Source organism: Podarcis pityusensis, assembly GCF_964106645.2.
Source record: "Podarcis pityusensis genome assembly, chromosome: 10".
Classification (NCBI taxonomy): domain Eukaryota; kingdom Metazoa; phylum Chordata; class Lepidosauria; order Squamata; family Lacertidae; genus Podarcis; species Podarcis pityusensis.
This window is the reverse complement of record NC_138035.1, coordinates 21,692,582-21,719,541: the sequence shown is the minus strand read 5'-3', so window position 1 is coordinate 21,719,541 and position 26,960 is coordinate 21,692,582. Positions and strand designations below refer to the sequence as shown.

The following is a 26,960-nucleotide window of genomic DNA, read 5'->3' as shown; positions in this document are numbered from 1 at the left end:
TCAGTAGGAAATACCTCTGAGTGGACAGAGTTAGGCCTGCACTTTTAGTCTGGATCTAACCCCAGATCAGTCTGGATCAAACCCAATACCTCTAATTCCACATAAATGCAAATATTCACAGACACTTACAGAAGCTTCTTGTCTACAGGGTCACACTTTTGGCTTGCCTGAGGTTATGATTATCTTTTCCACGGCTCTGCCTCAAGAATAAAAACAAATCATGCCTAGCTAGAATTGGCACTCAGTGAAGTTCCACAGACCAGCTATTATTCTGATTCATTTTTAAATAAGAGTACTGCTTTCTAAGATTATGAAAGAGCTGAATTCATATAAGCAGGAGACAGTAGACTCCTTTTGCAGCATAAAATCTGCTCCTCCTCCTTCTAGAGGGAGAAGAGGGAGTGATTCCACCCGCAATAGCCTAGCCTGCTGACCACTCCCTTTCTCAAACCCACCTAAGGGCAATTTTTGCCAGACGCACGAGAGCCTGAGGGCTCTTAGCCATTAGGCTCATTGCCAGGGCCTCACCTTCTTTAAGAGGAAAAGAGCAGAGAACACTGTAATGAGAGCAGCATTTGGAGAGATCGCTTGTTCTCTGTCTGGAGTCTGGCTTTATGTCATGTTCTCTGAAGAGATCATTTGGTGGAGTCTGGTTTTCCTTTCTAGACTTCCTGGAAAATGGGGGCACCCCACCCTTAATTCCATGATGGTGGGGCTCATCTGCTGAGCCAAACTGCCCCATGACATCAAGTGTTTCCTCCTGCTTGGAATGAATTCCTTACAGTGAAACAATTTTGCATACATCTGTGCTGTTTCAAAGGATTTGCAGCACAATCCTACATAATTCAGTCGGGCTTATGCCCAGGTAAGTGGAGTTGGGGCCTCATCTTTAAATCTGCATCTTCAGATTTCAAAGCATTCTACAAATTGCAGCTGTGATTGAATTTGGGAATTACCATATTTTTTGCTCTATAAGACTCACTTCTTCCCTCCTAAAAAGTAAGGGGAAATGTGTGTGCGTCTTATGGAGCAAATGCAGGCTGTGCAGCTATCGCAGAAGCCAGAACAGCAAGAGGGATTGCTGCTTTCACTGCACAGCGATCCCTCTTGCTGTTCTGGCTTCTGAGATTCAGATTTTTTTTTCTTGTTTTCCTCCTCCAAAAACTAGGTGCGTCTTGTGGTCTGGTGCGTCTTATAGAGCGAAAAATATGGTATGTGGGATAATTCTCTTCCTCCCTGTCCATTCTCTGTCCTCTGAAAGGATATTGCATGATCACTTCATCTAATAGCAACTTAGGTGTATTTAGGTAATTTGAGACTGGGCTTAATGGCCTCTCTTTAGATTAGGGATGGGGAACCTATGGCCCTCCAGATCTTGCTGGACTACAGCTCCCATTGTCCCTGGCCACTGCTGCATTACATCACTTCCTTCAAAATGTGGCACACCAGTCCTGTTGCATTCAGCGGACCCTCTTGCCCATTCTGCTGACTGGGTTCCTGGGCTTGTACCCCCAAATCCTGCCCTGGCAGCATCAGCAGACATATAAACACATTTTTGCTAGTCAGGACCAGTTCTTGCATTCTATTTCTTAGAAGCATTAACTTCTAAGCAAAACGATTGCCTTTTAAAAATATATGACTAGCTTCCCGCTCCAGACACCCTGTTTATCAAGCATTCATTCCAATTTTCTTGCGCAAAGCTTAAGCAGAGATGAGATTATATACAGTATTTATTGAGCATTTGTTCTGATTTGTTTGCTGAGTGGTTATATGGCAATGAGTATTTGTCCTTCATTCATTTTGCTTTGCTTGCAAGGTGTTTATGCCTGCTGGTCATTCAGTCATTCCACACTTTTCAGTGCATGCTCCTGTCATTCTCCAAACTGCAAAGAAGCCTGATTCTTTTTGAAAGTGGATTTGTTGTGCTAGAGCAAGAGAGCAATTTGATCTATTTTGAGTGTGGAAAACTAAAGTGTTGGTGTGTGGATGAATCCTTCCTGCAAAATAGTGACAGTCTAGAGGTACCCCAGCAAAATGCCTATAATTTATGGCATAATACCAGTGAGATCACGGTCAGGGTGCTGACGACCTAGTGCCGAGAGTGGAAGGTAGATTTTGAGGAGATTTCACCCCTCCCATACCCAAGAATCTCCTGATCATCTCCTGATGGTCTCTGCTGACTCTCCAGAGAGAAGGAGGCGTGTCCTGCCTATCTACTTATTCTGCCCAGCAACATATCTGTGTGTGTGAGAGAGAGTCAGTCAGTCAGTGTATCGGAGAGAGTGAGAGTGTTGGAGATCCTAGAGATAAGATTGCTGTTAGAGCAGCTGCAGACTCTCAGTGTAGCATTGATTTATGCTTAGAATATTCAGCTCTGTATATAGCTTTGTATCATAGTTGTAGTTATAGAATAAAAGGAAGATATTTTACAGAGCTGCTCTCCGAGTGGTTTATACTCTGCAAGACTCTGCAAAACTCTGCTGCGCAACGACTGTATTATTGAGACAGTGAATCCGGTGCTCTCAGCTCTGAGCTGTGAGTCCACAGCACTGTGACCGTTTCCTGTGAGAAGGAGGTCTCTGGCGGTGCTACCCAGCTCGCCTAGCCCAGTCGGGGTTGAGGTGCAAGAGTCCAGTTGGTGCACTGGCTCTAGGGCGATGCTGACATCGGTTATGGGCCCAGTCGTTGTTCCAGTCGTCTGACCTGGCGTTGTTCCAGTCATCCCAGTCGTCCCAGTCGTCCCAGTCGCCAGAGGTTTCTGTTGCTGATTGCCGGACGGTGGAACAGACGCTGCATGCTGGACTGATTTGCGGTGCCCAGAAGCAGAGCTGTTTTGGAGCAGAGTGTTCAAGCTGCCGCTGTTGCTCTTGCTGCTGCTTGATTTATGGAGGTATGTTGCTGACTGCCAAAGGAAGAAGATAGCATCCCTGTTTGCCTGTTAATTGCGCTCTGAGTGGGAGAGAGAGTGGCTGAGGGAGTCAAGGCTTTATCTGTGTTGCACGAGGGAAGTGTCTTGCTCTAAGTAATAGCAGACATGGCCTGTGCACATTCTGGCCAGATGGCTCTGTCCTTTCCTCTCCTCACGCCTGAAACCTATGCAGTTTGGCAAGTAAAGATGAAAGCGCTTTTACAGAGGGAGAAGCTATTTCACACGATAGAAGATGACCCTCCAGATAAGGATGATGATGATTGGGCTGAGTGGCATGCTGCAGATATGAAAGCCCGAGGGACAATTATTTTGAGTGTTTCAGACCACTTGCTGGTGAACTTAGAGGGTCAAGAGACTGCACAAGCTGTTTGGCATAAGTTGAGAGATATGCATCTTAGACAAAATGCTGGTTCCAGTGTGATTTTCTTTAAGAAGCTGTGCAGGCTGCAGTTGGAGAAAGGTGGTGATTTGCCTAGCCATCTATCTCAATTAAAGCGTCTCAGACAGGACCTTGTTCAGCGAGACCTGGCTATTTCAGAGGCTGTGTTTGCAATGTTAATGATCAATAGCCTAGATGAGTCTTATGATGGAGTAGCTGCCCAGATTTCCACAATGCCTTCTGACCGGCTAACAGAAGATTATGTGTCTAGCGTGCTCTTGAATGAGTGGGATCGCAGACAGGCTGTTAAAGAAAGCCGGGACTGTGCTGTTAAAAATATGCTTGAAAATGTGCCTGAGTCTTCAGCAGGGGAAAGTGAAAGTGAAACTGCTGCTGTTAAAGCTTTGAAATTGAAGCGGTGCTTTTCATGTGGAGCACAAGGCCATTTGAGTTTCCAGTGTAAGAAGTCTTCAAAGAAGAAGGGAAACTTCAGAGGCAGAGGGGGAGGAGGACGAAATCCCCATGCACCTGCTACTTCAAAGGCCTTGATCTCTCGCTGTTCCAGTCAACGTGGGCAGAGTTTCTTCGTGGTCGACTCTGGCTGTTCAAACCACGTGGCCAAAGATAAGAATCTCTTTGTTCAGCTTGAGGAGCAAGAGAAAGAAATTCATCAAGCAGATGGGACAGTTCTCACAAGTATGGCTCAGGGAACTGTGTTCTTAAAGAGCCTGAATGCAACTATTAAGAATGTCCTGTATGCGCCTGATATTCAGGACAATTTGTTGAGTGTTTCCCAGCTTGATCGTCAAGGGTTTAAGGTGGTGTTTGCTAAATCTCGCTGTGAAATTCTTAGAGATGGCAAGCTCATTCTGTATGCAAAATGTGTAAATGGATTGTACCAATTGCCTTTTGTTTCAGGTACAGGCACTGCAGAAGCAACTGAGAAAGAGTGTTGCAATTTATCTGTAGATAAGAATGAGAAGTTGCATGACCAATGTATTCATTATTACCATCGCGTTTATGGTCATTTGAATTTCCAGGCTGTGGCAAAAATGCCTGATATGGTTCAGGGTATGAAGTTGAAAGAATGTCCCTACCACATGAAATGTGTTTCTTGTGCTGAGAGTAAGGCACGGCAAGCTCCCAAAGGTACAGAGTCTGGGAGAGAGGCCAAGAAACCATATGAAGTCATTCATGCAGACTTAGTGGGGCCTCTAGCGCTCTCTAGAGGCAATTCAAGGTTTTTCATGGTTCTGATAGACTCCTATTCGAAATATGTTTGGGTCTATATGCTGCAGAAAAAGTCTGAAGCCTTTACCAAGTTTCGCCAGTTTTGTAAATGGCTCAGAAATGTACATAATGAGAATGTACGTTGTCTTTTCACAGACAGGGGTGGAGAGTTTTGTTCAGAAGAGTTTGAGAGTTTTCTTTCTGAACAGGGCATTGAGCATAGGACGGCCACGCCCAGATCACCCTGGCAGAATGGTTTATGTGAGAGAGTAAACCAGACCCTGCAGCAAGGAATCAGAACGCTGTTACATGATTCGGGGCTACCCAATCCTTTTTGGGCCGAAGCTCTTTCGTTTTTCTGTCATGTGTATAACAGGAGATACCAGTCTAGTGTAAATTGCACCCCATATGAGATGCTTCACGGAAGAAAGCCATGTGTAAAGCATTTTAAAATTTTTGGTTCGGAGGTTTGGGTGCACACCTCGCAGGGTGACAAACTGAGCAAGCGTGGAGAACATGGTGTTTTCCTAGGATATGAGAAAGGGTCTTATCGTGTTCTGATCACAGACACGAAAACCATAAGGCTGACCAGGAGTATTGATGACAATCCACAATGGGACAGAGTTGGCGTTTTTCAGTGCCATCCCATTTGTGATGATGGTGCAAAAGGGGCAAAGAAAGTTAAGAGGGAGGCAAGTGTTGTTGGTGATGATAATCCTGATGCCAATGTAGTTCCAGATGATGGCACAGATTATCAGAGCCCAAAAGCCTCAGGTGAGTCTGACGCTGACTCAGACTTAGCAGCTTCATATACTTTAGCTCCCCATTCTCCCAAAGAGGAGGAAGCACCAGAACAAGAGGATCAAAGAGTTCTGCGCAGGTCCGAGAGAACAACCAAGGGTGTACCACCGAAAAGGTTTTCTGAAGAGTTTGCAAAGACTGCGGTCACGAGCAACTCTGCTGGGGTTTTCAAACCTAGCATGAAGTGTGCTGAGAGTAGTAGCACAAAACGCTTTATTTATTTCCTTACCTGATATTTGAAGGAAAGCGTGTATTTGAGTTCTGAAAAATGGTTTGTTCAAATCTGCCTAATTAGAAATCTCAATTTGTATTTGAAAGGAAGAAATGTGTGTGAAGATTTTTCCAGAAGCTGCTTATTCAATGGTATTGTAAAAGTGTTTTATATGCCGGGAAAAGAGATACCTGCAGATATGTTAACCAAGGTTGTAAGCAGAGAACAACTTTTGGAGTGTATGTGCAAATTGCAGTTATGTTAAAGATTCTTGAAATGGTCGGATGAAATGGGGGAGGATGAGGAGATTTCACCCCTCCCATACCCAAGAATCTCCTGATCATCTCCTGATGGTCTCTGCTGACTCTCCAGAGAGAAGGAGGCGTGTCCTGCCTATCTACTTATTCTGCCCAGCAACATATCTGTGTGTGTGAGAGAGAGTCAGTCAGTCAGTGTATCGGAGAGAGTGAGAGTGTTGGAGATCCTAGAGATAAGATTGCTGTTAGAGCAGCTGCAGACTCTCAGTGTAGCATTGATTTATGCTTAGAATATTCAGCTCTGTATATAGCTTTGTATCATAGTTGTAGTTATAGAATAAAAGGAAGATATTTTACAGAGCTGCTCTCCGAGTGGTTTATACTCTGCAAGACTCTGCAAAACTCTGCTGCGCAACGACTGTATTATTGAGACAGTGAATCCGGTGCTCTCAGCTCTGAGCTGTGAGTCCACAGCACTGTGACCGTTTCCTGTGAGAAGGAGGTCTCTGGCGGTGCTACCCAGCTCGCCTAGCCCAGTCGGGGTTGAGGTGCAAGAGTCCAGTTGGTGCACTGGCTCTAGGGCGATGCTGACAGATTTATCTTCCCCATGGGAGTGAAAATTAACTGTCCTTTAACAGTAGGAATTGATAGCTGAGCAAAGAACCATAATTTGGATTATAAGATTCTTGCTTTAATAAAAATTCCTTAAATACTGAAAAAAGGGGGGGGAATGGATGTATTTTGGGATGCCATACTGCAACATTTAGAGATGTGGAAAATCCAGTGGATGCTTATATTCTCCTTCAGGAGGTGCAGTTAAAAGCAGTTCGCATTGGAATTTGCAATGGTCAGATTCTGTCACCGTGCCAACACAAATAGTGGAGGCCATGTCAACAGTCCCCACCTGAAAGTACTGTCTGATGCAACCAGCATCTCCATGTGATGCCCACCAGGAAGAGTGGCCAGTTATCCTCTTTCATGCTGGTTTCCCACTGCTTGTCTTCTTTCGCTGTGTGCCTGGCAGGCAGCAAAGCCAATGCACTTTGAATTAAGCAATTTCCCAGGGCCATTTGAGGATTCACACGGTGCACAGCACCGCAGCGGGCTGGCAGTGGCTGCAGCAGGATGAAGTGCTGGCTTGTTTCTGAATTGAAAGCACCCACCATGCCTTCACCCACTGACCACCTCCTTCCATAGTAAAAAGAAAGAAACCAGAACCAGCAGAGGTGTTCTAGGTTATTGTGCAAGCTACACCTGATGTTGCTAGACTCTAAATCCTATCAGCCCGGGTCATTGGCCATGTTGTATGGGATTGATGGGAGTTGGAGTCCTCCAGTGCAAGGGTAACCACTGGTTCCCCATCCCTACTTTAGCGGGCTTGTTCGATCTGCCTACAGGCAGACATTCCTTATAGTATGGATGTGGAACCTATGGCTATCTGGATGCTCTTGAACTCCGAACCCCATCAATTCCAGATAGCATGACTGAGGGAGGTTCTTCAACAACACCTGGAGGGTCACACATCTGGTTAAAATATTAGAACAGTAAGAAAACCACCAAGAAGCAGTGGGGTCAGGGCACAGCAGAAGGGCACAGCCAGGTTCAGTCCCTGCCCTCCCCAATTAACATAGGGATTAGCAGCTGGTGATGGGAAAGACTATATGCTGGAGATCCCAGAAAGCCATTGCAAGTCATAGTAACTGCTGCCTCCCACATTGTTTTTGCTGCAATAGCAGCACTAAAGTGACCAGCACTGAAGTGACCTCTCTGGGACGCAATCTTGGGCATCATGTGTGGAGGTCCTGGGCTGCCCAGAGAGCAAGACTTTGGACTCATTGATGTGGTCCAAAGCAAAGCAGAGCATTAATTGTGCTGAGAGTTTCCCAATTCGGTGTATTTTGAAATCCAGTCCTATGCTGGATCAGGGATCTCCTGTCTCCCAAGCAGTCACAATTACTGTACATGATGTGAGTCGGAGGCATCATTAAAATAAATTAGTGCATGTTGAGATGAAATAATTGTTTTACATAAACTCCTCCAGGGGAAGAAGATGGAGATGGCAAATCGCATTAATCCTGCCATCCTATTCTCTGATACGGAACAAGTGTCACAGCTCTGCGTTGGTGTAGGTGTAGGGGGAAGCCGAGTCAGCAGAAAAGTTTCTGCATGGTTTTGTAAACACTGGGCCAAATACTGGCGGCACATGTTTCTCCATCTCAAGACTGTTTTTGTTTTTGCACAATTTGCAAAATGAATCACTGGCAATTGGTGATGATGCATTTACTGAGTAAAGCCTAAGGAAGAGCAAGCTAACAAAACAAGAAACCACGTGCATAAATGGGAGGAGATAGAAGTCTTAACGTGCCCAGTGGCCTGGGATGGAAGGGCATGAGGTTTTCAAGATCGCCTTTCATCAGCTATAAAATAAAAGCCATAAGTAATTAGAGAGCCAGGGAATACCCAACAATTCTGGGATCAAATCAGAAACTGGGATGGCTTCTGTAAATCTGGGACTGTCCCTGGAAAGTAGAAACACTTAGAGGGTCTGGAAACGGTGGCATGAAAGGAAATCTGTGTGAGCCCTTAGTCGTTTTGCCATGGATTAATTCATCTATCCCTCGGGAATAGACCTTTCCATGAGCTATGTTCCCCAAAGAACGGTGCTTTAAAAGTTATTAATTTGATCATTGTAGCCTGGATCCCTGCCAGCGGTTGTTTAGCAAATAAACATTGTAACTGCTGGGTGATTGAAGTTTTAATTACTAAGCAATTAACACTTCAAGATTTCAAGGCAGAACATTGTGCGGAAGGTGCTGCAGCTTAGGCAGGAGGGAAGGGAATGCAAAGGAGAGGAGAACCTAAAAGGAATGGAGGAGGAGGAGGAGGAGGAGGAGGAGAAATGGAGGCCAGGATTGCAACCCCCTTCCTCACAGGGCCATTGTGAGGATGACACGTGGGGGGGGGGCGGATGGACATTGATCAACCTCAGTTCTTTCTAGTCCAGCATCCTGTTTTTTCAGTGGCCAACTAGGTATATAAAGAATAATAAAAAAGGACTTCTGATTTAAAGATCTCACCTCCATAGAGTGGGTCCAAAGGGTTGAAACAATGGGCAAAATCTTTATCTCCTACAGGAGATAGAGATGGCCATCAATTTGGATGGCTCTTAAAGAGGATTGGAGAAATTCATGGAGGATAAGGCTGTTGACAGCCAGTAGTCATGACAACCACGCTCTGCCTCCATGCTGAAAGGCAGTCATGCTTTTGAATGCCAGCTGTTTGAAACCACTGGGTGGAAGAGGGAGTTTTGAATGTTAGAATTCCTGCTCCATGACTGCAGTCATGGGATTTTTGTCAGTATATGTTTTGACTCCACCGAGTGGGAAGTGACGGGGACAGGATGTTTGTGTTACTGTGTTCAGTGAAGTGGGACTAATGTCCTTTGTCCTTTTTCTCTTTGCTGTCTGATGTTAGAGAGAGAGGGAGCCATGTTGCAGTGCTCCATGTGTGTTTATATGTAAATAAAGTAGATTAGCCAAAATGCTGAGTTGCTGAGGTCTGTCACACAATGATGCGAAGACTCTGCGGATCCCTAAGTGTGCCGGTGTCCGTTGGCATCGGTCGCTGTGATGTTCGGGCAGAAGAAAGCTTTTGAAGCTCCCAAACTATCGACCAAGAGGGAGGGAACATGCCAGTCGGGCATGTGTCTCTGCCAGGTTCCTACGTGACTGTAGGCTGAACTCCTGACAGATGCTAGACTAGATGGGCCATTGGCCTGATCCAGCAGAACATTATGTTCATATGTTCTTACTGTGCTCCCATTACAGGGGTGAGGAACCTCAGGCCTGGATGAAGTGAATACGGCCCCCTGCCTTCTCCATCTGGCCCTCAGAATTCTCCACCCGCCACACCCCCTCTCCTCAAGCACACCCCTCTATGCCTCTTGTTACACACCCCAAGTGTTTTTGCCTGGCAGGAATGTGTCCTTGAATTCCCATAATGCCTTGTGCTCAGAGGGGAATTTGGGCCTCAGACTGAATAATCTTCCCCATTAGAACAAGAAGGAAAGTCTTGGAATATGGTGTTAGAAGGAAGGTACAGAATGGCTAAAAAGGGAGCAATTATTTCAGTTTGAGCCAAGGCTTGTCAGAGCTCAGATACCAGATTTATTAACAATGTCGGGCAGAAGTTCAAAAGGTCTGGTTTAAATGAAAGGCTGCATTTCTGCCTGATGAGCAGCAGCTCTGAAAAACAGCAGCCCTGCCAGGCTGGGGTGGGTAGCGGGGGCAGCTGCACAGTGAGCGCAACAGCTTCTTTCTTATCTCTCCCTTCCTCCCCAGCGATGCTCTTCCCATCCGCTCAGCGAGTGAAGAGGTCTTCGGCAGCTCTCCTCAACCCAGTGCTTCAGAAGTCTCAGGATGATGTGGACCTTCTGTTTGAGGTTCAGTATACACCAGAGAACCATCTTTCTGTGTAGAAATATACCAGATATGACAATATCTTCAAGGCAGCACAGAGAATAAGGAGCTTGGTGCAGAGCGGTGTCGGACAGCCTGGTGGGACAGAAGCACTTGTTGACTTACTGCTGTTTACAAAGGGTGAGGTGGCAGGTAGGTGGCACAGCACAAATGCACTGGCAAAACCAACCTGGTGCTCCCGCCAGTGTGTTTGCACCATGCTGCCTTCCTGCTGTCTCGCCCATCCTCCTCCTCTCAGTAACCAGCAGTGACTCACCTGCTCACCTGCTCTATGCTACTGGCGGAAAGATGCCATGGCATTTATTTGCAGGCTTTTGCTCTCATGTTTAAGAGCAGCCATCCACGCTGCTGAAATAAAGTTACAGGCATTAGGGGAAAAACCCTGAAGAATCCGTTTACTGTGATTAGAGAACGAGGCATATGGAAAGGCTCTCTCCCACATCAAATATAGAATCACAGAATCACTGTGAAGTTGTCACTGTCAATCTGCAGCTTCCTTGCTGAAACCAATAAGCATGCTTAAAGTTGTCACCATAAAGCAGGAATAGGGAACCATCGTCCCGCACAGCCTGCAAATGTCCCGGAAAAAACAGGACATCCCATTTTCTCACGTGAGAGCACAGCAACCATTTTGGGTGCCGTGACTCATACAGGAACATGGGTGGGAAGACACACCTCTTGGGATTCCAAGATGTTGTTGTTGTTTTGAATATTTTATTAGTTGAATATAAGAACAACATATAATCAAATACAAGCAATCAAATACAGTGGGATTCCAAGATATTGATGGGTATGCACCCCTGGCTATTGGCTATGCTGGCAGGGGCTGATGGGAATTGAAGTCCAACAACATGTGGAAAGCCACAGGTTCCGTGGCCCAGCCCCAGAGCAATATTTTAACAGAAAACATAGACCAAGTAGATGGTGGGTTAGATGCTGGCTTCAGAAGAACGTGGTCTCAGACACAGCTGAGTGATGGACTACAGCTGTAAGGGCTGCTGACCTGCCTCCTGCCATTTTATTTTTAAACTAATCAGCCCCTTTGTCTGCTTTATGTTCCAATAAAAACAATCTAAATTTAACCTAAATGTTATGCATTGTTCCTGTGGGAGGATGGCTGGGTTCTCCCAAACAGCAAATGAGCCAAGTTTTGTTTGGAAGGTACCACTCCAAAAGGCAGATGCCCTGCCATCTTTTGGGACAACTTTGCCTCATTCCTCCTCTGTGTGTTTCTGCCCCCAGCTTCTTCTAAGTGAGCTGCAGATCAACGACGACCTGAAGATCTCTGTCAAAGATGAGGAGCTGGCTTCGATGAGGAAGGCGACTGCATTTGACACTCTCTGCAATGACGTCATCCCTAAAAGCATCACGGACATTCGCCGACTGAATGCCAGGCTGCTGGGCCACCCTGGGGTGCTAAAGAAAGAAGATTTCGAAAGGACAGTGTTGACCATGGTCTACACAGCCTATAGGGCAGCTCAGTCCCAAGGTCACCAGAAAGACACGTGGGCTGAATCCTTTGTGGGTCTCTACAAGGCCCTGAAGCACGACTTGACGTTCTCAACCAGCCAGACGTCCTCATCTCAACGGACTTTGTAGTCCAGAAATTTACTTTAATAGGAAGCACATCTGCCTCTTTGCTTTGTTTTTGTATATATAAAAAGTTTAGGACTGCAGGCGTGGAAATATTCTTTATTCTCTAGCTCCTCCTAGAGGGCACCTGTTGAAAAATCTTTTACATGCTTCTGAAATTTCTCCTTGTCTGAATTTCTCCCTGGATTTGGGGAGTTACAAATTGCCTGTGCCTGCTTCTGAAATGGAACCAATGAGTTAAGAATCCTCCTTTCTTATTCTTTTCTCCTTTAAATAATCTGAATTTTGTATGAAGCACAGTGAATGTAGAATTTTCCACAGCCTTTCATGGAGATAAGTGATTTCCCCAAAGCTCCGCTCAGATTAGTTTGGAAATTAACTGAGTTCTCCCAGAAGGAAAAATGAGACACCTTACCTTTTTTTTTTTTGCGGAGCCAGTCTGAGGACTCAAAACACCATCTCAGTCCTGCCAGCCTGCTGTCTCCCAAAACTCTCCTTGCAAGCTGACCTCAACCCCCAGACACATTTCATTTTCTTTGTCTGACAATCAGTGACCAAATGGGGAGGGCACAGGAGAGAAGGGAATATTGCAATGTTTCCTTGTTCCCTCACCAACCTTATTCACATATTACTTCTCTGTAGAGTGGTATCATCCTGGAGTCCCATCCCAGGCTAGGCCTGCTTCAGTTTGTTTCTTATTTTCATGCAAGCCTACCTGGTTCACATTTTCTGAAACGATGCACCAAACTGCTCTTAAAATTGGGTAAGTGAGAAAGTGGGAGAAACCAAAATGGACAGATGCACCAATCTGTCCATCCCAGCTGACATTAATTTATATAAAGAACCAAGGACATTTCTCTGGCAACCAACATGCCCCTTTGTTTTCAGATACTATGGTAGCCACAAAGCCCAAAACACCATTTTCTCTCCCACTCACTGGCGAGTGGAATCAGTATAAACCATGCAAAATCTGTATAGGGAAAATTAATGTCCATAGACTTATACATCGAGATCAGTTAATCTGATCCTAACTTTTAGGGTACCTTCATTTTACTCTAAGTGAATGAATCATTGGTTCTTTGATGTTCCCTCTTGTTACTCCCTCTAGGTTTATGTGAATGTGCATATGAAGAGTGGCAGTTGCTTTGATACACATACATCCAGGGTCAAAAGGCCTCAGAGTTGTTTGTGCAAACAGCATTGCAGGGCATTTTTAAGCATGTCTGTTCAGGATCGTCCTGTTGTATTTTATGGGTCCTTGCCCCTCATAAGCATGCATAGAATCGCAGCCTTTTTTTTTTTTCCTGACTTGAAAACTGGTGAATGTTTGGGATCCACGGTGGAGAAAATACCCATTCAATAAAATTCTCATTGATGAATTCATTAGCTTTTCAGCAGGGAATAATAGGGTTATGCATTGGCTCTGTGTGCACCTCAAGTAATGAGGCAAATTGGGGTGATTCCGGTCACGATGTCATGCTCCTGAGTTAGATCAGGCTATTAACAGGTGAATTAGGGAATCCCCAAAGAAGTAGTTCTGTTGCCTCGGTTCCTCCGTCCCCCAAAATTTCTGTTCATGACCTTCCTTTCCTTTCCTTTCCTGAAAAATGAAATCAAGTTGAATGGTAAAATGTCTAGCACTTGAGAGGAGAGGGAATATATAGGAGAGGGGAGATGGGGGATCTTTCATTTTGATGGACATTTTGATTATCTTTTAATCAGTGAATTATTTTCCCAGTGCACGTCACTGTCAGTGATTTGGAGGAGGAATGTTGAAGTAAACATGCAGTCTGCCTTTCTCCTCCATATTCTGGCTGCAAGAACAGGGCATAAGCAGTAGAGTTAGACTACTGGGGTCTAAGAAAATAATCCCCTTTCCTAACAAACCATCAGAAATCATAGTGCCCTCTCTTTTTTCTTCAAGGGGGATACTTCTAGGAAGTGGGGAGTGGGGAGAAAAAACAGTGACTTTTCTATTTTGTTATAACAAGATAAAATCCCCTAGCATGATAGCCCCTGGAACTATTTGTCTGAACTTTGACAGGTTACTTAACTGTCCTCATGTCCCCATTTCTCAAACAGATTCCCCCGATCAAATTAGGGGAGGGAATGTGATTCTTTTTTTGTTTTCCCACCTGAAAATGGTAGTCTGACCTTGTAGGAGAACTGCTGTAGCTACCTGTCAGAAATTTGGCAGAATTCGTTCCTTCAGAAGTGGGAACTGTGCCTGCAATTTGCATCCAATTCTGGAATAAAATAAAACAATTAAATACTTTATTTCTTTCAGACAACAAACAAACAACAAACCACCTTAAATGTTCCCTGCATGGAAATCCCTGGATGGAGCTGTTTGAACTTTGGCAGACTTGATCCATTCTGCAAGGGCTATTTGGCCTACAAATCACATCCACTTATGTGAAAAGAAGTCATAGCCGCTTTTAGATTTCCCATTCTAGTCAATGGGGGCTAAACAGAGCTTCGGACTTAACAGGTCAGATTGGGACTCAAATGTCAAACCAGAACAACACAGAGCAGATCTGAAACAAATCAGGCTCTTTCGCATTGCTAGATACAGATACAAAATGAATATTGTGGTTGCTTCACATGCCTAGAACATACTTTTGGTTTAGCTTGGTTAAGAGAGGATGACACAATTATTTTTGTGTTACCCACTATAAGAGATGAAGACTGAGTTATCCAGATCTCACTTTCCTTAGAGATTGGAGATGATATTAAAGTAATGGGGAGATAATCCCACAATTTCTGCAAATTAAACGAGGAACCTTAGCAACAGTGGCTTTTGAAGCCCCTTTGCACAGAAACGGTGGAGAGTCAGCATTTATTTTCTAGGAACACTAATATTTATATATATCTCCAAAAACAGAGCACTCGCAGTCAGACTGAAAGGGCCCAAGCAGCGTCAACGTCCTGGTATGGCTCCAAGCCTAGAGCTGACTCTGTGTGGGCTCAGACATCTGTTCAGCAATGGCAGATCAAAGATTCTACTAGCTGTGTAATTACACCATTCCTGGCTGTTCCTGTCCTGTGACTGAGTAACTCTGTGGCGTGAGTCATAATTTTGCTGCATCCCCTGCAGAATGAATAGTTTAGTTTAGGTCGCATTTGGTCAGCCAGTCAGAGAACCAACAGCAGGCAGCTCATCTTGTTTGACATGCAGCGGGGAAAGGAATCCGACTACATGTGTGTAGCAGGACCACATCTGTGTCACGGGACTCCAGTGATGGATCTCAGAGAGTTTAGAGGTACCATGCAAAAACAGCTCTGCCCTCTCACTCCTCTTCACCACTCTGCCTGGCTTCTGTTCACCCTCCACTCAATCTAATGCAACAACATGCCATTGCCACCATGTGTCACACCGAGTAGACCAGCAATGTTGAACCAGTTGACTGTGGTCGCCAGGTAAATCGCCAGGGTTCTCCAGATCGATCGTGGGAGTGAAAAAAGAGATTGTCTGGTTGCTCCTGAGCGATCGTGATGTGCCCCGCCCCCAGCGCCATGTTCCATTGGCGCCACTTGTATTCCCCTCGTCTGTGGTACAGTGGGGGAAGGAGGGATGGTTGTGGACTGCTTGGTGAGTGATTTTATGCAACCCTTTCCTAAATAAAGCTCAACAACTCTGAGCAATGACAATGGGTAGATCACTGCCAGTTTTATTATACAGCCATACCTCATGTTATGTCCGCTTCGTGTTACGTTCTTTCAGGTTACGTCCCGCAGTGACCCGGAAGTATTGGAAAGGGTTACTTCCGGGTTTTGCCGCTCGCGCATGTGCAGAGGTGCAAAATGATGTCAAGCACATGCGCAGAAGTGGCGAATCACAACCTGCGCGTGTGCAGACGCACCGCTGAGGGTGGCATTCTTTTCATGTTGCGAGGTACAGTGGCACCTCGGGTTACATACGCTTCAGGTTACAGACTCCGCTAACCCAGAATTAGTGCTTCAGGTTAAGAACTTTGCTTCAGGATAAGAACAGAAATTGTGCTCCAGCGGCGCAGCAGCAGCAGGAGGCCCCATTAGCTAAAGTGGTGCTTCAGGTTAAGAACAGTTTCAGGTTAAGTACAGACCTCCGGAACGAATTAAGTACCTAACCCGAGGTACCACTGTACTGGGAGTAGATCACATCTCTATAGATTCAGATGTGCCTGGAGTAGACCAGTGCAGCTGCTCACACATTGCCTGCTGGAATGTACAGCCTGCCAGGGATAATTGTCCCTCTGTCTGCCCACTTGGTTAGGGGGTCTTTCCTAAACCTATTTCAAAAAGTAAAAACCAGGAAACCACCCAAATTGTTGAGCTTTTCTTTACAAAAATGCCAAAAAAAACAACCCCACCCCGATTTCTCAGTTTACTTCTCAAAGATCCAGGACAAACCGCCACCTTCCAGAAATTCTCACTGGATTACCAGAGAAGAATGGATAACAGAGATGATGGACTATGCCGAAATGGCGAAAATAACCAGGAAGATCAGAAACTAAGCAGATAATAAATTTAATAAAGAATGGGGAAAATTTATAAGTTACTTAAAAGAACACTGTAAGCAATGAAAAACATTGGCAGGATTTAAAAGAAACACACTTGCAAGGTAACAAGAACTATGGTATGAATTGAGTTCATACGATGCAGTTGGAAAAGAATAACTATGGAACCCATGGAAGGGAAATGGAGGGAAGTCCAGGGATTCAGAGAATCCTGTTTGTATATGATTATGATCTACATGTGAATGCAAATGTTAAATGTAAAACTTAATAATAATAATAATAATAATAATAATAATAATAATAATAATAGAAATTCCCCCTGGATGTCACTTCTGCCTTTGAAATCCTAGTAATATCTGGGAAATCCCAGACATATGACAGCCCTACCTAAACATGCTGTCTGTGGTGCATTGGAAGAAGGCAGTTAGGAGAGACAGACAGCCCAGGTCAGCAGAATACAAGAATTGCCACCACTAGGGAGCTGACTCTGCTGAAACTGCTCCATAGACCTGGGATTAGCTGCCTAGATGCCAGATTGGTGTGTGCAGGAATTCAGAGATGTCGAAGCGACTGCAAGTGTTCCCATTGACAATAAAGAGCTAACTCTTTGCCATGTGTATTCCTTGGCTGTGAAACTCCATTCATTTCTAGGCAGTCTTACAGGGAGTCACATGCCAGTGCTGGGCAGGGCCAGAGCCAAAGGTAGACCGAGCAACACATGTATATTTTAAACTCATACAACCCCTCTATCCCCCATCAAGGAAAGCAAGAGGCATTATCAAAGTTCTAGGACACATTCTAGGTAAAGGTAAAGGTACCCCTGCCCGTACGGGCCAGTCTTGACAGACTCTAGGGTTGTGCGCTCATCTCACTCTAGAGGCTGGGAGCCAGCGCTGTCTGCAGACACTTCCGGGTCACGTGGCCAGCGTGACAAGCTGCATCTGGTGAGCCAGCGCAGCACACGGAACGCCGTTTACCTTCCTGCTAGTAAGCGGTCCCTATTTATCTACTTGCACCCAGGGGTGCTTTCGAACTGCTAGGTTGGCAGGCGCTGGGACCGAGCGACGGGAGCGCACCCCACCGCGGGGATTCGAACCGCCGACCTTTCGATCGGCAAGTCCTAGGCGCTGAGGCTTTTACCCACAGCACCACCCGCGTAGTCGGGCAAAAATACTTGGGGGGTGGGCAAAGAAGGGGGAGAGTGCCAAGGTCCAGAGAGAGAGAGGGGGGGGGCATTTGGCCTTCAGGCCTGGGCTTCATCACCCCTTCTTTATATAGAGAGCCATTGTTAAACTCTAAAGCACATTTCCCAGCACAGTGGGATTTCTCCCACAGTCAAAATGGAGTGTTGTTGATTTAAGAGCCAGCGTTGCTAGCTCTCTGAATAATACATATACAAACAAAGCATAAAACACCCTCGGGCTCCCAGTGGATCAATGAACCTTAGAAATAACTCTTACAACCCTCTGCTTCCTGCTTGTAAAATAGAGCTTTGTTGGCTTCCACTCTCCTCTTTTACTGTGGGTAATGTCAGAAGCACAAAATATGGGAATGACATCCATAAAGGTCTATTTTATTTACTAAAGCATCTCTAACGAAGAAGCAAAACACCCGTGCTTTGAGGCACGCTTGGATTCAAGGTACATTTATCAGTGGAGATAAGCAACAAAGCCAGCAGAAAGTGAACACAAGGTATTTAAAAGCCCTTATCACCACCATCTAATTTAGTTTTCTTTTTAAAAGAAAAGTCTTTCCAGGTGCTCAGAAAAGCTAGAGAGGCAACCAGGAGATAATGAGCTGGTCGCCAAGCATATCCTTAGAGCAGGAATGCAGGCATACTCTCGAACATTTCTCCAATTAAAATAGGGGCGCCCCATACCATAATGATAATTTTACTATTTATATCCCACACAACTGAATGGGTTGCCCCAGCCACTCTGGGCAGTTTCCAATATATATAAAAACATGACAAAATATTAAATATTGAGGGGGGGGGACATTCCCTACACAGGATTGCCTTCAGATGGCTTGGCATCCCCTCCAACATTTCTCCAATGAAAATAGGGATGTCCTAAGGAAAAGTGGGACATTTCGGGATCCAACCAGAAACTGGGATGGCTTCTCTAAATCAGGGACGTCCCTGGAAAATAGGGACACTTGGAGGGTCTGGAATATAGAACTTAGGGAAGGGAATTCCACAGAGGCCATCTTGTCCAAAATCCAGCAATGGCATTAGCAGGCTTAAGTTACAGAAAGGTAGATGTCAGCTGAATGTTGTAAGATACTTCTTGATGGTAAGAGTCACTTGACAATGCAACCAACTATCTAAAGCATTGGTCTTAGACTAGTAGGTGGACCCACTACCAGATCATGGCCTGATCCTGCAACAGCAGCACCTCTCTCTATCCCCAAATGCATTTCTGGGTTAAAAGTGGATCCCAGATCAGAAAAGGCTGAAGACTACTGACCTAGAGGGATGATGAGCTGTCCAGTGCTGGAGGTCTTCAGGTGGGTTCCTCTGGATTTCCTACTTTGAGAAGAAGCATGCACACGAGATGACAATGATGCAACTGACCTTCAGTCAAAAGATTCTGATTTTACTCAAAAACAACACTTTGGCAACGTGCCCCAGATTCTGGCCATTAATGCAGTTGCACACATAATTCTGGCAGCAAGCACAGAACCAAGAAAGCTCATCCAGCATTTTATTTTATTTTTAATTCCAGTCAGTTGAAAACAACCCTAATTTCAAGTTTCACTGATTTTCTAACTAAATGCCAGTCCTCTACGAACTCATCTTCTCATTGCTTGGGAGTGGGGGAGTCACTTTAAAAATATATTAGTACTTTTCCTCTTTGGGATGGGGAGGTTTACCACTTCACATCTTTTTGCTATGAACTGTTTTTTAAACCTTTCTTCTTTGATACATTAAAAACCTCTGGCACATGAACAAAGAAGGAAGCCATTAAGAGCGTCATAAGTCTCATTTATACATCTATACATTTAATAAATGCATTTGTTTACATGATTTTTATCCCACTCTCCAGCCAGAAAAGGCTCCCAGAGGGGGAAAGTCATTGCCCTCAAGTAGGGCTGGGCAAATCCATCACTTTTGGTTTCTCTCACTCTCTCACTTTTTCAATCTTCAATTCCATTCTTCACCTTGTTACATCAGTTTGCTTTTTTAAAAAGAAAAAGAAAGAGTTCTCAAGAAAATTCACCAGCATTTCTGTGGAAATTTCTCATAACATACACATTTCTGCATGCAATTTTCTCTAATATACACATTTCTGCTAGGCAGTCTCCCTGCAAAATTCAGAAAAGTTCAAATTTTGATCGGGGCTGTGTTTCCGTTCACATTCTGTTTCAAAAAGAGAGAAAGAGAGAATCAGGTAGATTCACCTTTGCATGTGAACTGAATTGAATTTCTCCTCTTTCCCCGGCCTACACCCCAGACCCAGGCTAGGAATGAGTAAATTTCAGGGTAACAGGCAAAGTGTGGTGTGGCCATTAAATAAATCAAAAATAAAAGCTAGCTAGCTTTTTCCAGTAGCATTACTAAGCGTGTGTAAACAGAACTCAAGCTCCGGAAGGAAGGCAAACCCATCCCTCAAGGGGTGAACTGCAGTTGACTCCGTGCACCAGGGTTCAGTGTACTTTCAAGCCCATCGGAATATAGGAAGCTCTCATACTGAGTCAGACCACTGGTCCATCTAGATCAGTATTGTCTACACTGACTGGCAGCAGTTCTCCAAGGTTTCATGCTGGGCACATTCCCAGCCCAACCTGGAAATGTCACGGATTGAACCTGCAAAAGCACATACCCTCCAACATTTCTCCAATGAAAATAGGGATGTCCCATTCCATAATGATAATTTTACTATTTATACCCCACACGTCTTTGCCCCAGCCACTCTGGGCAGCTTTCAACATATATAAAAACATAATAAAACATTAACTATTAAAAAAAACCTCCCTATACAGGATTGCCTTCAGACGGCTCGGGGATCAGCTAACTCCATACCTTCCAACATTTCTCCAATGAAAATAGGGACGTCCTAGTGGGACATTAGGGGACGCGGGTGGCACTGTGGGTTAAACCACAGAGCCTAGGACTTGCCGATCAGAAGGTTGGCGGTTCGAATCCCCACGACGGGGTGAGCTCCTGTTGCTTGGTCCCTGCTCCTGCCAACCTAGCAGTTTGAAAGCATGTCAAAGTGCAAGTAGATAAATAGGTACCGCTCCGGCGGGAAGGTAAACGGCGTTTCCGTGCACTGCTCTGGTACACCAGAAGCGGCTTAGTCATGCTGGCCACATGACCCGGAAGCTGTACGCCGGCTCCCCTGGCCAATAAAGCGAGATGAGCGCCACAACCCCAGAGTCGTTCGCGACTGGACCTAATGGTCAGGGGTCCCTTTACCTTTACATACAGGATTGCCTTCAGACAGCTCAGGCATCAGATAACTCCATACCCTCCAACATTTCTCCAATGAAAATAGGGACGTCCTAAGGAAAAGTGGGACATTCTGGGATCAAATCAGAAACTGGGATGGCTTCTCTAAATCAGGGATGTCCCTGGAAAATAGGGTCTGAAAGCAGGTGCTCTACCACTGAGTTGTGGCCCTTCATCAAATATTTCTCTACTAAAATCGTCTCCCACAGAGACTGAACTGCTTGAGAACCTGAGGCAGGAGCCAAAGGTTACAGAACGATATGGCCCCTGACTAATATTATGGGCACCACTATTTGTACAGGCCTGCTTTATCGGTTTTAATGGCTAAAATTGCAACTGGCGAACAACGTGAGGTAAAAAGTGAATCATTTCGCATTGCCAGTGGGGAGTTTATATTTTCACAGCCATTCCTTGGCCTTGAAGCAGTCACACTGCCCAGCAGCTGAGGTGGGTGGTGGGGCCAGGGGTTGGGGGGAGGGAGGGAATAGCACTTGTCTTGGAAGGATATTGGTTTCCTCCAATGCCATCCTCTTAGCAGGCGGAGCCGGGCTCCTTTCCATCCCTCCCATTGGTGAGCTGCAATAGATTGGGACTTCCTCTCAAGTTTTTATCTCAAGATGAAGGTAATCTGTGTAAGAATTGCTTCTCTGTGCATTCCCTGAGAACTGCTGATCTGAGGGTAGGGAGGGAAAGGAGCAGAAAGATAATCTTTAAGCAGTTGAGAAATGTTACAGGAAAGAATGCAAAAAGCATAAAGGGAGAGAGAGGGAGAGAAAATACTTTTTTCTTTTTTTTTAAGCTGTGGATTTTCTTCCCTATTTTAATTTGTGCTAAACTGGATGCTAACTCTTTAGTTGAGGTGCTCCTGAAAGTGGGCATACCTGCAAGAAGAAGAAAGCGAGGCTCAAAAAACGTTTGGGTTTCTGCCTACCTGATTCATACTCCAAGCAAACAAACGTGATGGGAGGCGAAAAGAAAATGGGCTCCACGGAGGCCGCCTGGTGATTTTCCTGGTGGTGGTCAGAAGGAAGAACATTATGTTCCTCAGACACTTATGGTGCGATGGTCATGAGGAGGCACTAGTCAGTCCTACATAAAGGCAGAGACTCTCCAATGCATTTCGCAACATCCCCTTAAAGGAGAAAAGAAGCAAGAGCCGCCAATAACTCTTCCATAGAAGGAGGGAACCATTTCCCCAGGGCTGGAGGAAGACCCTGAGGATTCCCATTGGGTCATCAAGGAGATACACCAGGAACAGAAGGATGACAGTAGTCAAGGAGCTGCTCCGCGCCAGAAACCTGTTGCTGGTTATCCTGATTCCACTCTTGTTGCTTCCTTTGCCTCTCTTATATCCCAGCAGTGTAAGTACTTTGCTTCCCCGTCCTCTCATTTTCACCATAACTGGATTGGGAGCCAGCCTGGAATAGCGGTTAGAGTGCTGGACCAGAACCATGGCTGAGAGGGGATGGGATGAACCCAGTCACTCAAGCTCAGCCTAACCTACCTTCACAGGGTTGTGTTGAGGATAAAACAGGGAAGAGGAGAACTATTTACGCCACCTTGAGCTCCTCTTAGGAAAGGTGGGTTATAACTGTGATAAATAAATTAATGTGCTCAAGGAGAAGAGTTAGCAGGTCAACTAGGCAAAGCATTCTTGGCAAGCGGTCAGGAAGGTGCATGCGGGGGAGCAGGGAGAGTTGCGGTGCAATCCTCTACTCAGAAGTAAGCCCTATTGAATAAGTGGGGTTCAAATGCAACATTAAGGTGGCAGCCCCTTTGCCTCCGTTGCATGGGATCACCATAGGACGCTACTCAGTCTTGATTATTTCATTGGGGAATCACTTCTCGAAGCAACTTCTCAATGCAACAAAAACATCTCTAAGACAATTGTGTGTGCAAAAGGAGTTAAAACAGTTGCATATATAAATCAATTAAAAACAGTTTTAAATATATAAATTAAATTCTTATAGCAAATTGTTCTGGATTCCAGCTTTACTCCAATGAAAATGATGCTGTTTCCAGGGTGGACTCATAGAAATGTAAAGTTAGAAGGGGCTCAAAGAACTCTTGACAGATGACCATCCAAGCTTTGTTTAAAATCCTCCAATGAAGTAAGCAGTCCATTCCACTGTCAAACAGCTCTTACAGTCAGAAAATTCTTCCTAATGTTTAGTCAGAATCTCCTTTCTTGTAATTTGGATCCATTGGTTCAGGTCCTCTGGAGCAGCAGAAACAAACTTGCTCCATCATACATGCGACAGCCCTTCAGATATTTGAAGACGTTATAGAGCTTTGAGGATGGAATGCTCAGGTCGTCTTCGGTCGCTGAAGCTAAGTGATGCTTGCACTATTTTCTAGGTCAGCCTTTCTCAGCCTTGGATCCCCAGGTGTTGTTGGACTACAACTCCCACCATCCCTAGCTAGCAGTGATGATGGGAGTTGTAGGCCAACAACATTTGGGGACCCAAGGTTAAGAAAGGCTGTTCGAGGTTGAGGCCATGTGGTGTTAATGTGTCCCACGTTGTTGGATCTGTTGCATTATCCGTAGCTTCTCAGAAGTGTTCAGCAAACTTGCTTGACGTGCTGTTCGATGCTTTCATTGTCTGCCAGCCTATCTATTTATCTATCATCTGCAAGCTAAAACAAATATATAAAAACCATTTCAGATCCAATACTGATACTCATTTATAATGAGAAAAAATGTGCTCTGCACATGCCCAGAAACATGCTGTGATTACATGCAGGGCTGAGCAGCCATGTGCCTTTTTCCAATTAAGTCCTGTTTACAGTCTTGGATTCTAGATTTAAATATGCAGCTGTGAGTGCAAAAATACATGAGAAAAGGGAAACAGTTCTCCTTGGACTCCTGTGATAATCTTAATCAAAGAATGAAGCTGAGTTGCATTATCATTTGAAGTGAAGGAAAAGGCAGATGAAATTTCCTCATTAATTTTGGAGACGAGTTTCCTTTCGCAAATGAATTTGCACTGCCGCAAATGCTCTCTAGGAAGGCAGCGTCGCTAACTTGACGGTGTTTGTTTTAATGAAGTCGAGTTGCACCTTTTGATTAATTTGTTTGCAACTTGTTTAATTAATGGTGTCCCCTTGTTTATCAGGGTTGGAGTGAACAAATGAACAAATTGGCAAATTAGGCAAAGTCGAAGTCAGCTAAAACAAATTTCAACCTCATTAAACAAGTAAACGAAGAGCGAGGCAAAGGAAGATAAATGAGGTTTTTTTCCTTTCCTTTTGCCTCTCTTGAGCTGACAAGAGTTAAGCAATTACAAGCTTACAGACCTGGTGCGATGATGAAGATGGAATGACGGCATGATGAATTTAAAAAATCAAATTAGCCAGCAGGCAGTTACTTAATATAGAACTAAATAAGGGATGGACAGGTTTGCTTCCAGTCCATTTTACTTTTGTATGCTTTTGCCCACAATTCTGTTCCACTCCTGCATTAATCTGCATTTCATATTCATATTTAAATGTGTATTTTCCTCTAAAACTATCTTTTGAAATTGGGAGTGGCAAACCCTTTTCAGCTCAAGGGCCACATTCCCTCCTGGGCAACATTCTGAGGGACACATGTGAGTGGTAGGCGGGGCCAGAGGAAAAAGTGGGTGGGGTAAGCAAGGAAAATTTTACCTTGGCTAGTTTCACCCAGCCCTCTGTCTCCTCCATCTGAACAAGCAGTGGGGATTACTAGTGCTTAAGGGCACATTCCAGCCTGGCAAAAGCATTCAGGGTGCAAAGCAGAGCTAATAAGTGGGATGACCCAGAGAGAGGGGGTTGGTGGCCTTGGGGAGAGTTATGAGGGCCTGAGGCAGAGGTCTACAGGGCCACCCTGACTTAAATGCATATTTTGCTATATTTAAACCTCTGAGAACTGCATCACAAAATTTGGAGAAATGCAAATTCAAGTGGATTGCTATGGGCTGATCTGCACCTTTAGTCCGTAGAGGCACAGAACAGGAAATTCCATATATTTATTTCATGGGAACATTTATATGCTTCCCTTCTAATGCCCACAAATCACTCACAATGCCCCACATACAGCTTAAAATCACAATTTTAGATCAGTTGGAAAACGGCTGTTTGAAACACTCAAAGAATAGTTAAAATCAGCCACAAGCTGAAAACCAGCTTAAAGGGCATGCCAACATTCCACATGCCTGGATAGATTTGCCAAAACAAAATTGCTTTTAGCGGGTGCTGAAAAGATTACAGGGAAGGTGCCTGCCTCAGTTTCCAAAGTGCAGGCGCAGCCACACCAAAAGAGAGATTTCTTCCAAGTGCTGAATGAGTATTATGTGAAACCTGTAACAGTGCCAAAGGGGTTTGAGTGGGCATGCATGAAGTAAAGCAATCTTGCAGGTAAACTGTGACAGGCTTCATATACTAGCAGTAACACCCTTGAACTTGGCCCAGCAGCAGATTGACAAGGAGTGCAGGTTTCTGGGCTGAGGTGCTCAATGCTCAACCTCCCCTTGTTCTTTGGCTGCAGCAGTTGGTTGTCAGGGCTATAGTGCCCCTGCAGATGGAAGTTCTCTTTGGCTATCAAGGCAGAAAAGTGGTAATAAACCTCTTCTCTGTGGTTTTGCGAATTCATGGAATCGTCTGAAGCTGTGCCGATGAGAGTGGAAGGGCACCAGGTTGGAAAAGGTGGGCTTAGGATTGGGAACCGTAACTCAAGTCAGAAATATCATGCTATTAAATGTGCTTGATCGGATTCAATTCAACTTTCTCACTCCCTGCTCGCTTTGATTCTTTTGTAAAAGCCTAAAAATTCAATTAAACCATTCCTGGTTTTCCTCCAGTTTTCACCATGCATGTCTCTCTTGCGCAGAACAAAACATAAGATGGATGTTTGCATGCTTTGCTCTCTCAGAGCTTCCTACAAGGTCCACTCATATCTCCATCCAGACATGCGAGAGATATTATAATATTTCAAGGACACATTCCAGCCAAACAAACACACTTGAGAAAGTTGCAGGGCAGGGACAGTGTGTTCCTATCTTGTATTTTTATGTTGTGAACTGTCCCATGCTCTTTGGATAAAGGATGGTACAATATAAATAATATAATATATAGTAAACCCACAACTTATGTGCCTTTAACTCGTGTGCATTCAGCTTTACATGCTTGGCAAAAAAAAAGATTAAAGGGGAGGAGGCTGGCATCTGGGAAAAATGACTTTGGCAATCCCACCCATTATTGAACCCACTATGTTTTGACGATATGCCATTTTGGCTTTAGTCACAATCCCCAGAATGTAATTCCCAGATAAATTGCAGGGCTTACTGTTATATTAGGGGTTATGTAGATTTGCAAAAATGTGTATATTAGGGGGAATTGCTTACCGTATTATTATTTATTAAATTTCATCCAAAGACCACAGGGCAGATGACAACATAGAAACACAAAAATACACAACACAGTAACAAACATAAACAATAAACAAAATGCAGAATGATGCAGAAATGTTGAGAGCTGAACTTGGGAGAAATAAGAAACTGAAATGAACAGATGGCCGTCTGCCATGGGTTTGTTAGTTGAGAGTCCTACATTGTAGGGGGTTGGATTAGGTTCCCTTCCAACTCTACAGTTCTATGAAATCGGCAGATTCACTCATGCCGAATGATAAGGCATTGAACCAGCACCCAAGTATCCCATGTGTCCACTGGTTTCCAAGACACCATCTTTAGTAGCGAAACACAGCTGCAGTGCTCGCCTCCCTCTGGAGGATCATAAGCTGCAGTTTAGAATGACTAATCAAACTGATCCTTTTGTGTTCTGCACGAAGAATCGAAGCACAGACAATAATTTAACATTGCGTAACTCAATCAGAAAGAAAACCCTGCGGTGTTTCTCTGTGGATCAAGTGGAATGGAAAGAAATTAGCGCAGAGTGCCTACTCACGACAAGCTGGCTTCTAAGCACTTCTTCATTAAATAGCCCAGTTATCCGATAGCCTAGTTACTTGATCATTAAATTGCCCCATGGAGGCCGATTATGGTTTAGCTGAGATTAATAAAACGGCTGTTTCTTCCTGACGGCTTGCCAGTCAGCCCTTGGCTGTTAGTCATCATGTCTGCATGGCATCTTGAGGTCCAAATGTAGTGTGGCA

The 26,960-nt window shown here is 44.7% G+C and overlaps 2 protein-coding genes and 1 long non-coding RNA gene across 5 annotated transcripts in view; 2 read left to right on the top strand and 1 right to left on the bottom strand.

Moving 5' to 3' along the window:
* The window catches only part of FAM180A (family with sequence similarity 180 member A), a 20,120-nt gene extending 6,863 nt beyond the window's left edge, over positions 1-13,257 (top strand). The window contains exons 2-3 of the mRNA XM_081024089.1: positions 10,148-10,248; positions 11,528-13,257. Of these exons, the coding sequence (XP_080880215.1) occupies positions 10,148-10,248; positions 11,528-11,884 (458 nt within the window). The 3' untranslated portion in view covers positions 11,885-13,257. The remainder of the gene's footprint in view (positions 1-10,147; positions 10,249-11,527) is intronic.
* Positions 13,244-26,960, bottom strand: LOC308486876. Of its 3 annotated transcripts, XR_013991347.1 has the most exons (3): positions 21,762-21,842; positions 18,846-18,904; positions 13,244-14,124 (listed from the first exon to the last, which is right to left on the bottom strand). It is a non-coding gene; the product is annotated as an uncharacterized lncRNA (long non-coding RNA). The 3 variants fall into 3 exon arrangements; XR_013991346.1 differs by lacking the exons at positions 18,846-18,904; positions 21,762-21,842 and adding an exon at positions 26,753-26,960; XR_013991348.1 differs by lacking the exons at positions 18,846-18,904; positions 21,762-21,842 and adding an exon at positions 15,567-15,747.
* The window catches only part of SLC13A4 (solute carrier family 13 member 4), a 38,332-nt gene continuing 32,799 nt past the window's right edge, over positions 21,428-26,960 (top strand). Inside the window, exon 1 of the mRNA XM_081024037.1 lies at positions 21,428-22,191. Within this exon, the coding sequence (XP_080880163.1) occupies positions 22,093-22,191 (99 nt within the window). The 5' untranslated portion in view covers positions 21,428-22,092. The remainder of the gene's footprint in view (positions 22,192-26,960) is intronic.